Below are 13,663 nucleotides of genomic sequence, written 5' to 3'. Positions count from 1 at the left end.
TAGCAATTTAATAGTGTCTAATAAATTTTCCCTTAATTTGTGTCATTATCTCTAGTCCTTTTCTGCTTATTCTATTCTGCAAAAACTTCTTTTTTCCTTTGCTTCTCTAGGGTCAGTTAGAGAAAAGGTAACCTGCTCCTGGCCAAGAGTATTTATTTATCCTGGCCAAAGTAGAAGGGATGTAAAGAAGAAATAACTGCTGACATAGAGAATGCATTGACTGACAAAGAAAATTAAATTGAGTAATCTCTAGCACTTCATTCAAGAATATATTTATTTTCCATTTCATAATGTGGAATACTATTATTCATAATGTGGACTAGCCTGTCATGTTGTATTATATTAATAATATTTTATTTAATCATTACCCTATACTGAGTCCTTTAGATGTCCAGTTTTTAACTATTATAAATAATACTTGATAAACAACTGGGTGCTTAAAGCATTTCCTTCCATCAGATTATTTTTGAATGACAGATGCTTAGAAGTAGAATAATCAAATGTTATTAGACTAGACTATGTCAGACACTTCTAGTTCTTGGAAATACATTGCAAACTTCTTGGGGTTTAAGGTCATATAACTCATATTAACATGAAGATTATTTCATTCAGTTTAAATATCTTTTGCAGCATCTGAGTTTCTGAATTCAGAAGGGAAAGTGGAGGAACACTCACATGAAGTGCATACCCTAGGGTAACCCGGGTGAATCAGGAGCAGTGCGTACCCCTCTAGAGTAAACTGCTTCCCTGTCACTATTAATCTCTGTTACCATCTTGAAGTGTTTCCTGAAATGGTAACAAACAAAATTTTAGTATAATAAAGTCAAAGTGGGTATAAATTACATCAAAATTATGCATACTTATTAGGATGTCTGTTGCAAGGAGAGAAAAAATAGATACTGTATTTGGTTATGGGATTATTGTTAATACCTCTTATGTACTGCTTTAAAGCTAAGTCAATATAAGTTTTTATAGCAGGAAGAAATTTACATTTATTCTACCAAGTGACAACATGTAAAGTTTGAAACTGAGTTAGTTTTAGAAAAGGTTCTTCTGTGCGTTACTTATAGATTTCCACATGATTGGTGCCTTGGGGCAGCATCATTGCCAGCAGACCTAGGGAGCTGGTGTCTCTCTACTCATCCTGAGCTAAAATTATTATGAGTGGGCCTTAATATACCAGTTGTTCCCACCCACAAACCTGGCCTTGCCTTTGCTAGGATATCTTTATTTATCCCTTGAGGTTATCTTCAGCATTACCTCCTTTGGGGATTATTTTTGGAACCTAGTTCTGGGTGTTCTCTGTAGCCAGAGACTATGCCTTCTTTATTATTGCATGTGGCTAATTGGTTTACATACTCTATGAGTTTATTGGAAGAAAGGACTGTCTTTTGTCTCTAAATCTTCAGTATATTACAATACTTCTAACACATAGCAGATCCTCAGTTAAGAACTTTCTAGAGAACATTCCCTGCAAGGCTCATGTGAGTATCTTTTTGGTAGGTGTCTGCTGCTGCTGCTAAGTCGCTTCAGTTGTGTCCGACTCTGTGCGACCCCGGAGACGGCAGCCTACCAGGCTCCCCCGTCCCTGGGATTCTCCAGGCAAGAATACTGGAGTGGGTTGCCATTTCCTTCTCCAAGGTGTCTACTTACCATTAATACAGAATGAATACAGCAGGTTATCAAGTCTGGATGCCATTATTCATTCAAATGCTATTTATTCATTGTTTAAGAAATATGTGCATCTGATTCCTGTTATGATCTAGACTTCTTAAATGCTGGATACATGATAGTGAATGACATAAAAACCCTGCCTTCAAGGTGCTGGCACTCTAGACAGATCACGAGGCATGCATATATATTACTGTTGTAACTTGATCTCCTAGTTTCTTAACTCTAATTCACTTTAGGACACTATGAGCACATATGAGTACACACTGTAGCTCATCCTCACTCCAAATTCTCTATCCTTAGGGTCCTAAACTCTGAAAGTATATTCCCTGACCACAGGGTCAAGTCCTCCATCTCCTCATCCTTTCTGAATATTCAGTTTACCTTATCACTTACTCCAGGTCCTTTGTTCCTTCTGCTCTTCATCTGCTCTTCATTCATCTCCCTACTGAGCCAAGACTTCAGAGTCAGCTATTTGAATCATTTGAATCATTCTCAGCACTGCTTTAGAATCTCATACCTCAGTTAATTTTATTATCCTCTGGGATTCTGTCAGCTTTGTTTTAGTACTTTAGAAAGCCATACTGAAAAGGAAGACTCTAGATTCATTCTTTCTAATCTTGGGCAGGTTAATGTGACATTCTTCTCCTCCTCTCACCAGCCTCCTCCCCTGATGCTTCCTTTTCCCCTAAAAATGCAGTCCTCAAAACCTCTGATTTCAATGTGTGTTCGTCGCTCAGTTGTGTCTGACTCTTTGCTACCCATGGACTGTAGCTCACCAGGCTCCTCTGTCTTGGGAATTCTCCAGGCAAGAATACTGGAGTGGGAAGCCATTTCCAGATCCAGGAGATCTTCCCAACCCAAGGATTGGACCCAGGTCTCTCACATTGTAGGCAGATTCTTTATCATCTGAGCCACCAGGGAAGCTTAATGAAACAAGTAAAATCAAGGTGCAAAATTACATGTTCAGTGTTATTTCTATTTTGTGAAATTCACATAGGCATATAAACTGAAGAACAGCTAAAAACAAATACATAAAAATCTTTATCAATGTTGCCTTTAAGTGGTAGCATTTTTAAATTTTTTCCTATGCATTTTTGTCCTTTCCAAAATTTCTGGAAAGAACACCCAATTCTTTAAAAATCACTAAAAACAGACATGATCAAGGAAGGAAAAGGTAAAAGGCTATGTGAATAAAAAGATAGGTGAAAACAGAAAAAAAAAAATCTATCACTTGGTGTTTGGTGAGGGCCTCAGCCTCCGCATTCCCCAGTGTCCTGTGAATAGAGGTTGTTAATGAAAACTGCTTTGCCAGGACCAAGGATAAAAAGCCAAGCTAAGTTTTAGAAGAGGGCAGAGAGACCATATGCCATCCCTGAGTAATATGGCTGAACTCAGAACAGATCATTTTCACATCTCTTTTGAAAGAGTGATATCAGTGTCTTGGCTGATTCAGGGAAGAAAATTTATTAGACATCTGTATGTCTAATAACTTCATAAGGCAAAGTGAGATAATTATTTGAACTACCCTTTATTAATACCTTTTCGCAGTATTAAGAGGTTTCTCTGAACCTTGAGGAATAGCAGCATGAAAAATGTAAGTTCCTTTTAGAATAAAGATTCAGTGCAGAAGCAAAATAGCTCATAATACTCAAAGTTGTTGCTGGTGCATAGTGATGCTTGTAGCTCCTGGTAGTGATTGAGGACTTAGCACTTCAGAAAACTGTCTCCCAGAGTTCCCTTGGGCCACAGCCACTCTCAGTGAATAGATTCTGTTGAGTGAAGGGTGTAATTGCAGCCTGTACTGGAGAAAAGTGGATGTTACTGTGTCAATGCCAAGTCAGCTCACACTTAGTCAGCATGCAGAGGGAGATTCACAAGTGATGCTCTCTGTGTTCTGAGGGGCTTTGCCAATTAAGCTTTCTAGCTTGCCGAGGTTATAATGATAGGCCTTGAGATGAGAAAAAAATGATAATCTCACTGTATTTATTACACAGTGCTCCTGTGCTCTGCATCTGTGACTGCTACCCCATTTGCATTTGAATGTGTGTTTTTGCAATTCTGATGCCAAAGAGGGGATATTGGCAATATTTGGGGCAGAGAAGATATACCCAGTGTCTCTCTTGGCAAGAGGAAAAAAGATCTGAGACATCTCAGGGCTTGTTCCCTAATGGCCTTCCCAGTTTCGATTGTATCTGTTTCCATCACATCTTCTGCCTGTCAGTTTATTCCCTTTGTCTTTTAGGGACAAAGCCAACTGTTGTCACAGAAAAGGATTCAGGGGAGTCATGACCATTTGGAGGACTGTGGGTAGAAATAGGGAAGTATAAAATAGTGGATGACTCACTTTTCAGGATAGAGCCTATGTAAAAAGTCATACTTGCCACTTCCTTTTTAGGATTTTAATCACTTGTCACATGGCATCTGATACACCAGGATGCAAATACTCCATTGTGAACCATGTGCGTATTGGGAATGAGTTGGTGTCCCAAAAAACAAATATGTGTCAGGATTTGAGTCTAACTCACTTCTCCTTCCCACAGCAGCACTGCCCACCCTTCCTCACATCTCACTGTCTCAGGGGTCATTTGTCTGGAGTCAGGGCAGGTACAAAGGAGACTCCTGGTAAAAGTGTGAGTAGAAACAGGATATATTGGACATGTGAAGGTTGGAGTCAGATATAGATTTCAAGTTCACTGTTACCATCAACTAGCTGGATGATCTTGGGCAAATTACATCATCCTTCCAGGCCTCTTGTTTCCTTACCTGTAAAATAGGGGTAACAGGACCTACTGGATTATGGGAGAATTGAATGAGATAATTCCTGGAAAGAATCAGTCAATCAATAAATGGTGGTGGCTTCATTGGTGATGGGTGGTGGTGGTTGCTCACAATAAAAATAATGATCATTTAATTCAGATTAGTGTTGAAGAAAATTCCAGTGTAAGAAAACATGTTGAACTATAAAGTTACACACAGGCAGTCTGGAGACTATTACCTATGGATGTCTTTGTTTCCAAGTTGGCACCACTTGTGAAGCCCTACCGTTTAAAAATCCTCAGGGCTAGGGTCTTCCCTGGCTGTCCAGTGATTAAGACTCCACACTGCAATGCAGGGGCCTCTGGTGAGATCCCTGGTCAGGGAACTAAGATTCCACATGCCAATAAAGCAAGCCACAGTTCTCCTTGTCCTTCTGGACATTTTGTATCTGCAAGGGTTGAATGTGGATATAAGTTTAAAATATGAAAAAGAGACGTTTAAACATTAGAAACATTTATTTGAATCAGAATCTCTAAGTTCATGACAGATGAACTTTAAAAAATGTGGAATTAGAACAGGATATGTGTTTGGACCCCAATAAACAGTGAGCTCTGGGAGTTGGTGATGGACAGGGAGGCCTGGCGGGCTGCGGTTCACGGGGTTGCAAAGAGTCGGACACGACTGAGCAACTGAACTGAGCTTAAACAGCAAACTTGCACAGTCTTCCTGTCATACGATATACCCTCCACTGTTTGAGATGATCACACTGAGCCCAATTCCTTACATAGTTCATCTTTTATCAAGGGCCTTAGTAGAAAAGCAGTGTAAATAAATCAGAATATGTTTATTAATATTTTAAAGAAGAATTAACATTCTAGGATAAAAATAGTAAAGAAAAAAAAAAAAGGAAGACATTCACTCTATTTTCTACCATCCTAAACCTCCAGCCTCTTCACTCTTCCAGACTCTCTGGTAGTCTGTACAGTCTGTAACTGTAGGCATTTTGACTACAATGTAAATGTTAGTCCTAGTCCTTTCTTGCTGACCTATTTTTATGATCTTTGGGGAGTCTAAGTAGTTAGATGAAGCTGTGGTGTTGGAGGAGGGGAGCACAAATGAAACAGTTTTCCCTTAGACAACCCTAATACTCCCTCCTGAAGGTTAGAGTTTGAGAGAGGAAGGCTTGAGGAGGGGAAAGTTAAAAGGAACTTGGAAGGGGCCTAAGGAGCAGTTGATGTTGACTCAGGTTGAGGGGAGCAGAATTAAAGCCCCGCACACTCTCTTCAGTTTCCTACCTTGCAGTCTTTGTCATGTTTCCTTACATAGTCATACCCATCCTTCAAGGTCCAAATTCAGTCTTCTCGGCTTTCTGTAGATTTCCTAGACCCCCTCTCCCCATCAGAACAAAATTAATTACTATCTCATTTATGTTCTGAAATCTCTGTTATAAATCTCATTGTTGTAATAAGTATCTCTTTGAATCCTGTCTGCCACCCCTAGTAGACAGCTCTGAGCACCTTGATTTCAGGGCATTTCATTTTCATCGTGATATTTTTGGTGCTTGTTATACAAGTAACTTCTCAGTAAATGTTTATGAAAAGGAATGAAAAACTCTAAAAATAGCAACCAAGGCCCAGTTTTTTGCTCTAAATACTGGTATGGCTAATTCCTTTTCCTCCTCCTGAATTTTCCATTATGATAAGAAAGCCATATAAGAAGTTTGAAAGACAGGAAATGCCTCTGGGAGAAGGTCTTTGTCCCTCAGCTTAGAGATGTTAAGGAAGGGTGGGGATGCATGACGAAGTAAGGGGACCAGACCATGTGGCTGAGTGTATGTGATAGCCTTGGGGAAGAAGCCTGAAAAAATAACCACCTCTGTGGCAGTTTGGACACTCTTATGGGAAGAAATGGGCTATCCTGGTGGCTCAGATGGTAAACAATCTGCCTGCAGTGTGGGAGACCCTGGTTCGATACCTGGGTCAGGAAGATCCCCTGGAGAATGAAACGACAAACCACTTCTGTATTCTTGCCTAGAGAATTCCATAGACAGAGGGGCCTGGCAGGCTACAGTCCATGGGGTCACAAAGAGCAACTAACACTTTCACTTTTCATGTGAAGAAATAGCCCTAGGTTAATTGTCTTAATAGAAGAAGAAAGCAGTGAGGTCTCAACAGACAACAGATATAGTTGGGGTGGTTTTGGTTTGGGATATTAATATTTCACACTGTTCAAAGACTTGTTGGAAACTTACTTTTAATGGTGAAGTTATATGATTACCACCTTGCCATTGCTCGTGAATAATATGGTCCATTAACACAGTTTACTGCTTTCCTCAGTCCATAAATTAAACAGACCAAAATACAAGGCATTAACACCAAATATATATGCAATTTGCAAAGGACAGTCTGTGGCTGCCTTATAGAGAATATTTCTCTGAAGACTCTGCCATGGTGTTACCCTTTGCTGAGGAAGAATCCAAGTCTGTACCCCTCCCCACAATGTTACAAGAGACAAGACTAGTGGACCAGTGGCTCACATCTTGGAATAACCATTTTTAAGGAACACAAAATTGAGTGTTGTGGATATTTCTGATATAATTGAGACTAGCACACTTAGAAAACTACTGGAAGAAGTCACCAGAGCACAGTCTGACAGCATCAGAGTATCAGCATGTAGCAGATGTCTGTGACAACCTAGAGGGGTGGGACAGGGTGGGAAGGAGGTTCAGGAGGGAGGGGACATGTGTACACCTATGGCTGATTCATGTTGAAATATGGCAGAAACCAACACAATATCATAAAGCAACTCAGTTCAGTTCAGTTCAGTCACTCAGTCATGTCCGACTCTTGCAACCCCATGAACCGCAGTACGACAGGCCTCCCTGTCCATCACCAACTCCCAGAGTGTACCGAAACTCATGTCTATTAAGCGGGTGATGCCGTCCAACCATCTCATCCTCTGTTGTCCCCTTCTCCTCCTGCCTTCAATCTTTCCCAGCATCAGGGTCCTTTCAAATGAGTCAGTTCTTCGCATCAGGTGGCCAAAGTATTGGAGTTTCAGCTTCAACATCAGTCCTTCCAATGAACACCTAGGACTGATCTCCTTTAGGATGGACTGGTTGGATCTCCTTGCAGCCCAAGGGACTCTCAAGAGTCTTATCCAACACCATAGTTCAAAAGCATCAATTCTTTGGCACTCAGCTTTCTTTAGAGTCCAACTCTCACATCCATATGACTACTGGAAAAACCATAGCATTGACTAGATGGACCTTTGTTGGCAAAGTAATGTCTCTGCTTTTTAATATGCTGTCTAGGTTGATCATAACTTTCCTTCCAAGGAGTGAGCATCTTTTAATTTCATGGCTGCAGTCACCATCTAGAGTGATTTTGGAGCCCCCAAAAATAAAGTCAGCCATTGTTTCCACTATCCTCCAATTAAAAATAATTTAATTATAAAAAAAGAGGGAGGGAACAAGTGTATACCTATGGCTGATTCATGTTGATGTATGGCAGAAACCAATACAACATTGTAAAGCAATTATCCTCCACAACATTGTAAAGCAATATTTATTAAAAATAAATGAATCTTTTTAAAAAATAACAAATAAATAAATAGATCTTTTAAAAAAAGAATGTTGTAGATGGCTCTGAGTAGACCAGTTATGTCCTGATCATCTTCAACCTAATCACTCTGGAAAACTGTAGGAAAGGCTGCTCCTGTGGGATATTGAATGTTGATGTATTGCTTGAGTCCAGTATTTTCATAGCTACTTACCAGCAAGTCAAGAAAATGTGAATAATACATCATGCAGAAATTAAGTGAGTGAGCAGCTGGTAGGTGGGTTATACTTGGAAAATGTTTGGTTCTTCATATTGAGCAGGATAGTATCTTGGCAAAAATTAGTAAGTGTGATTTTAGTGAAATTTTAGTGAAATACCAATTTCAGTTCAGTTCAGTTGCTCAGTTATGTCTGACTCTTTGCAACCCCATGAATCGCAGCACGCCAGGCCTCCCTGTCCATCACCAACTCTTAGAGTTCACCCAAACTCATGTCCATTGAGCAGGTTATGCCATCCAACCATCTCATCCTCTGTCATCCCCTTCTCCTTCTGTCTTCAATCTTTCCCAGCATCAGGGTCTTTTCTAATGAGTCAGCTCTTTGCATCAGGTAGCCAAAGTATTCGAGTTTCAGCTTCAGCATCAGTCCTTCCAATGAATATTCAGGACTTATTTCCTTTAGGATGGACTGGTTGGATCTCCTTGCAGTCCAAGGGACTCTCAAGAGTCTTCTCCAACACCACAGTTTGAAAGCATCAATTCTTCTGCACTCAGCTTTCTTTATAGTCCATCTATACTATACTATCCTTTCATATCCATACATGACTACTGGAAAAAGCATAGCCTTGACTAGATGGACCTTTTTAGCAAAGTAATGTCTCTGCTTTTTAATATGCTGTCTGGGTTGGCCATAACTTTCCTTCTAAGGAGTAAGTGTCTTTTAATTTCATGGCTGCAGTCACCATCTGCAGTGATTTTGGAGCCAAAAAAATAAAGTCTGCCACTGTTTCCACTGTTTCCCCATCTATTTGCCATGAAGTGATGGGACCAGATGCCATGATCTTAGTTTTCTGAAATTGGTATCACTGATTAACAAATTGGCAAGGTAGTGGGCAAAAAGATAAGGCTCACTGAGGTAAAGTTTGGTTCATTTATACATGAAAAGCATATAAGGTAGAACATGCAGGTAACATGTAAGATAAAAATATCTTTGGACAAAGATTATATATGTACATCTATGCAGGAGAGCTATATGTGCCCTTATGAAATACATGCTTGCTGACCATGAGTCATTCATGGACTGATGTTTAAAAAAAAGAAACTAGAAGTACTTGAATGTGAGAAACTAGGACAAGGGCATACAATTTTTTTCTGGACTTAAGTAATATAGAGAAAGATTTACCAACATATGTTACTGCTTTGTGGGTGGGTGGCAGGGCCTGGCTTGGAGTTTGTCTCTACTATACCCCACTTCTCTTTGCACTTTGGTTTATCAGCTGTTTTCACAAATTGCAATCCCCTCGACACATACCTTGTGTTTCTTAACCATGTGCCCCTTCTCTGGGGGAGCATCAAATTCCTTCCCAAGCTTTTGGAGCAGCTGAGTGAGCCCCACTCTGTGGCAATGAGAGGGAACTTGAGCTGTTAATAGAGTTGAAGTGATTTAAAAAAAAAATCTCCAGAGGCTACAGAAAGCCCATTAACTCAGTACTCATCCAGAGTGACCTCTCTACCCTTCTGGTTATTGCTTCATATAAGACAGGCAGTCAGCTCAGGGGTGAGTGTGGGATGGGGGAGAAAGTGAAATAGCTTGTGGCATCCATATGCATCACCTTGTTGTCACTTGCTCCTGATCTATAATGTGGAATCTTCAGAGCAAGGAGAATTGAATGAGATCATGTCTGGAAAGTTTCCCCATCCTTAGAAAGTATTAAAATGAGTTTTAATGCTACTAGTGTCTATTAGAATAGAATTGTGTAATTACTGAAGGAACCTTAGAAGTTCATGTATTTATTTTACAAATATTTAAGGAAGCTGAAGCCCAGAGGTAAAAGTGACCTGTAAGCCCCTTAGTAGCTTTTTGTTGTTGTTCTGTCGTTAAGTCATGTCCCAACTCTTTGCAACACAACTTAGCGATGGAAGACAACAGCAAAAAGCTACACAGGTAACTCAAGACAGTGTCTTAAAGCAGAAGTGAAATTTTTGTCTGCATTTGATCTATACTAGGGTGACAGCCTCAGAGATCTATAAGGAGCCAGGCCAGTATCATAAAAGAGCACATGAGCTGGGATTACAAGAACAGGGATTGACAGGGACTGTGGCAAACCGGAGAACATGTCTCTTCTGTTTAAAGGCGGCAGGTTATCCCTCTATGTGGGAAAGCAGGCCCAGTATTGCCAGACCCATTCGTTTTGCAAGAGACGTTAGGAATGGGTCAACCTTGTGTTGACCAAATGAAGCATGTTGGATGGGCTGAATTTGGCCTGAGGAATGATCTTGCTCCTGATGGCAGAAGTGGTTACCCAGGTCTGTGGGCTGAACATAAAGAAATCCATTCATGCATGAGTAGCAGCAACTAAGTATTTTTTTTCTCCACACATTTTTCAAGACATTATTCTGGCTGATAGTTTCAAAATCCTTCCCTTACTTTTTCTCAACAGAGGGAAACCACAAGTAGTTCATCTCTTTCATTTTTCACTCTCAGGGAAAATTTTTAATGAGAAGTGGAGAAGGGAAAGGGGCAGAGGGCCTGGAAGAAGCACAAGCTGGTGACCTGCTTTTGAATAATAAAGAATTGCCAGGTGGTGTGTGTAATCTGGTGTGCTCTGCCTGGTACTTTTATGTCCATCTGGAACTTAGCAAAGTGGAGATTTATGCCAAGATCCAGCCCTGAGGCAGAGAAGGAAGAACACCAACAGTTTCTAAATAAATGACAGGCTCTCTTCCACCTCCCTGTGAATGTCTCCTGATTTTTAAAAAGAGAAGCTTTCTAAATCTCCAGCTATAGAATTATTTTTAGGACAACTAACTGGGAGTACCCGAGGGTTTAAGGAGTAAGGTAAAATGTTGAAAGCATCTCTTTGTAGGATTATTTCAACTGCCTCTCTGTTTCTTGCCTTTCCCAACCAGTCTGTTGTCAAAACAGTAGCCAGCCCTTTTAAAACATCCATCACTCAGTTCATCTCTTTTTTTGATGCACTAGACTCCAGGGGCTGAATTCCTCTCAGGGTCCAGAAGGGTGTTATATAATTATCTGTCCCCTGCCCAGCCTTCCTATTACTTCCCTGACCTCACCTCCTGCTACTCGCTCAGCCCAGCCACACCAGCCTCCTTGTTGTTCCAGAAATGATCTGTCATGCTTCCTCTGAAGAGCCTTTGCACTTGATGTTCTCTGCTTGGAAGACTCTTTGCCCAAATACCCACATCATTGCTTCTCAGAGACACTTAGCCTACTGAAAATTGCAACCCCCTCCTCTTCCGCATCCCTCCAGCATTCCCTACTTCTACTCCCTACCTTTTTTATAGTACCTGTCCCCAGTTTTTTATAGTACCTGTCCCCAATTGTTACTATACATTTTGCTTTTTTGTTTCCTTTTTTATATAAGTTCCATGAGTGCAGGTGTTTTGGTCTGTTTTGTTCACTGCTACATTCGTAGAGCTTAAAACCAGTGCCTAAAATCATAGTAAGTGCTTGACAAGCATTTGTTGAATATATTTTGAGGTTTTTTTTTTCCTTCTCTTCTAGGGATAGTGGTCTTTACTGTGCTGGACAAATATAGATCTTGCTACTGCATCGTAGGGTTTTTAACATTTCCATTAGTAGACTTTTGTTTGTTTCTCAAGTTTTCTGAATCAATTCTACTTCCTAAGCATATCGATTTTTTTGCTTCTCTGCATTTCTACCATCTTTTGCTTTAGTTAAAACTATCACAGCTTCTTGTTTTCTCCATCTGCTTTTGTTCCTTCTACACAATGCCACTCAGCAGTCAGAATGATCTAAAGTCTAAATCTGATCAATTACCATTCATTTCCTCATTTAAACTCCTTCAGTGGTTTTCCATTGCCCTGCACATAAATCTCGCATGCTTACACCATCCCTCAAGGCCCTGCATGGTCTGGTTGCAGCCCTGGCTTTCTCTGTTCCTCTAACAGGTCAAGTTCCTCCCTGACTCAGGGTCCTTGCTTTTCCCTCATGATGGAATACTCTTCTGTTTCCATTTTTCATCTGGCTGACATTCTCTTCATCTCAGTTTAAATGTTCTTTTCTCTGAATCTCTCTAGTAGTTAAGTTACTCTGCATATCCCTTCAGAGCACTTGCCACAATAGTAATTCAGTGCCTGTGGAATTGTTTATCCAGTGGCTGTCTCTGCACATACTCAGTAGGGTGGGGCATGTCTTTGTATCTCCAGCACTTAACCCTGACCCTGATACATAGTACTATAACAGCTTAATGATTGCTTGTGGAGAAATAAATAAAAACAGATGTCTTGACACCGAGGAATCGAACACTGTGTGGGATGTTACTTCATTAATGAATGATGTACTTCTCTTCACAGAGATTATTTTGCAGAAGATGATGGGGAGATGGTACCCAGAACAAGTCATGCAGCAGGTAAGGAGGTCATGGATCTTTCTTTGCTGTACTCTTGGTCTCCTGCTGATCATAAATCTCTTAAATTTTAGATCCCATCATCATGGCTATATCTTCAGACTTTTTTTGAATTTCAAAATTTGCACATACCACGGTAGTATATAATACCCCACCTTCGCAGCACAGTGCAGAACTCATAACTGAAATATTTTGAACTCTTCATACTGTTAGCAATTCTGTAATTGCAAGTTAAAGTCACTTGTAAAATGATTAAAATAGATTCTTCCACTAGAATGAAATCTCGAATATACCATTAAAATGGGTATAATAATGGTGTCAACCTCATAAGTGAGATTAGAAAAGCTCTTTGAAGACTTCTCTGGTGGTGCAATGGCTAAGAATCATCCCTGCAAAATATTGTATGACATCCCTTATATGCAGAATCTGAAAAGAAAATGCATTTACTTTCAAAACTGAAAGATTCACAGACTTAGAGAAGAAACTTACAGCTGCTGGAGGGGAAAGAATGGGAGGAAGGGACAGTTAGGGAATTTGGGATAGACAGGTGCACACTGCTGTATTTAAAATGGAAAACCAACAAGGACCTACTGTATAGTATGGGGAACTCTGCTCAATATTATGTGGCAACTTGGATTGGAAGGGAGTTTGGGGGAGAATGGATATACGTGTATATGTATGGCTGAATCCTTTTGCTGTTCACCTTAAACTATCACAACACTTAATTGGCTATACCCCAATACAGAATAAAAAGTTTAAATTAAAAAAAATTATTTTAAATCCTCTTTGCAATGTAAGGGATGTGGGTTTGACCCTGGTTGGGGAACTAAGATCCCATGTGCCTCAGAGCAACTAAGCCCAGGAGAGTCCGAGTCTGTGCCCCACGGTGAAAGATCCCAGATGATACAAAGAAGAATCTGCATGCCGCAACTAAGACCTGCTGCTGCTGCTGCTGCTGCTGCTGCTAAGTCGCTTCAGTCGTGTCCGACTCTGTGCGACCCCATAGACGGCAGCCCACCAGGCTCCCCCGTCCCTGGGATTCTCCAGGCAAGAACACTGGAGTG

The 13,663-nt window shown here is 40.5% G+C and overlaps 1 protein-coding gene across 2 annotated transcripts in view; it reads left to right on the top strand.

Moving 5' to 3' along the window:
- Positions 1-13,663, top strand: part of PDE4DIP (phosphodiesterase 4D interacting protein) — a 238,489-nt gene that overhangs the window by 42,753 nt on the left and 182,073 nt on the right. For both annotated transcript variants that reach the window (XM_055584577.1, XM_055584581.1), the window contains exon 2: positions 12,547-12,602. In XM_055584577.1, coding sequence (XP_055440552.1) covers positions 12,547-12,602 — 56 coding nt within the window. The remainder of the gene's footprint in view (positions 1-12,546; positions 12,603-13,663) is intronic.

The sequence above is a fragment of the Bubalus kerabau genome, chromosome 6 (assembly GCF_029407905.1).
Source record: "Bubalus kerabau isolate K-KA32 ecotype Philippines breed swamp buffalo chromosome 6, PCC_UOA_SB_1v2, whole genome shotgun sequence".
Lineage (NCBI taxonomy): Eukaryota > Metazoa > Chordata > Mammalia > Artiodactyla > Bovidae > Bubalus > Bubalus kerabau.
This window is presented reverse-complemented; position numbering and strand designations above follow the sequence as displayed.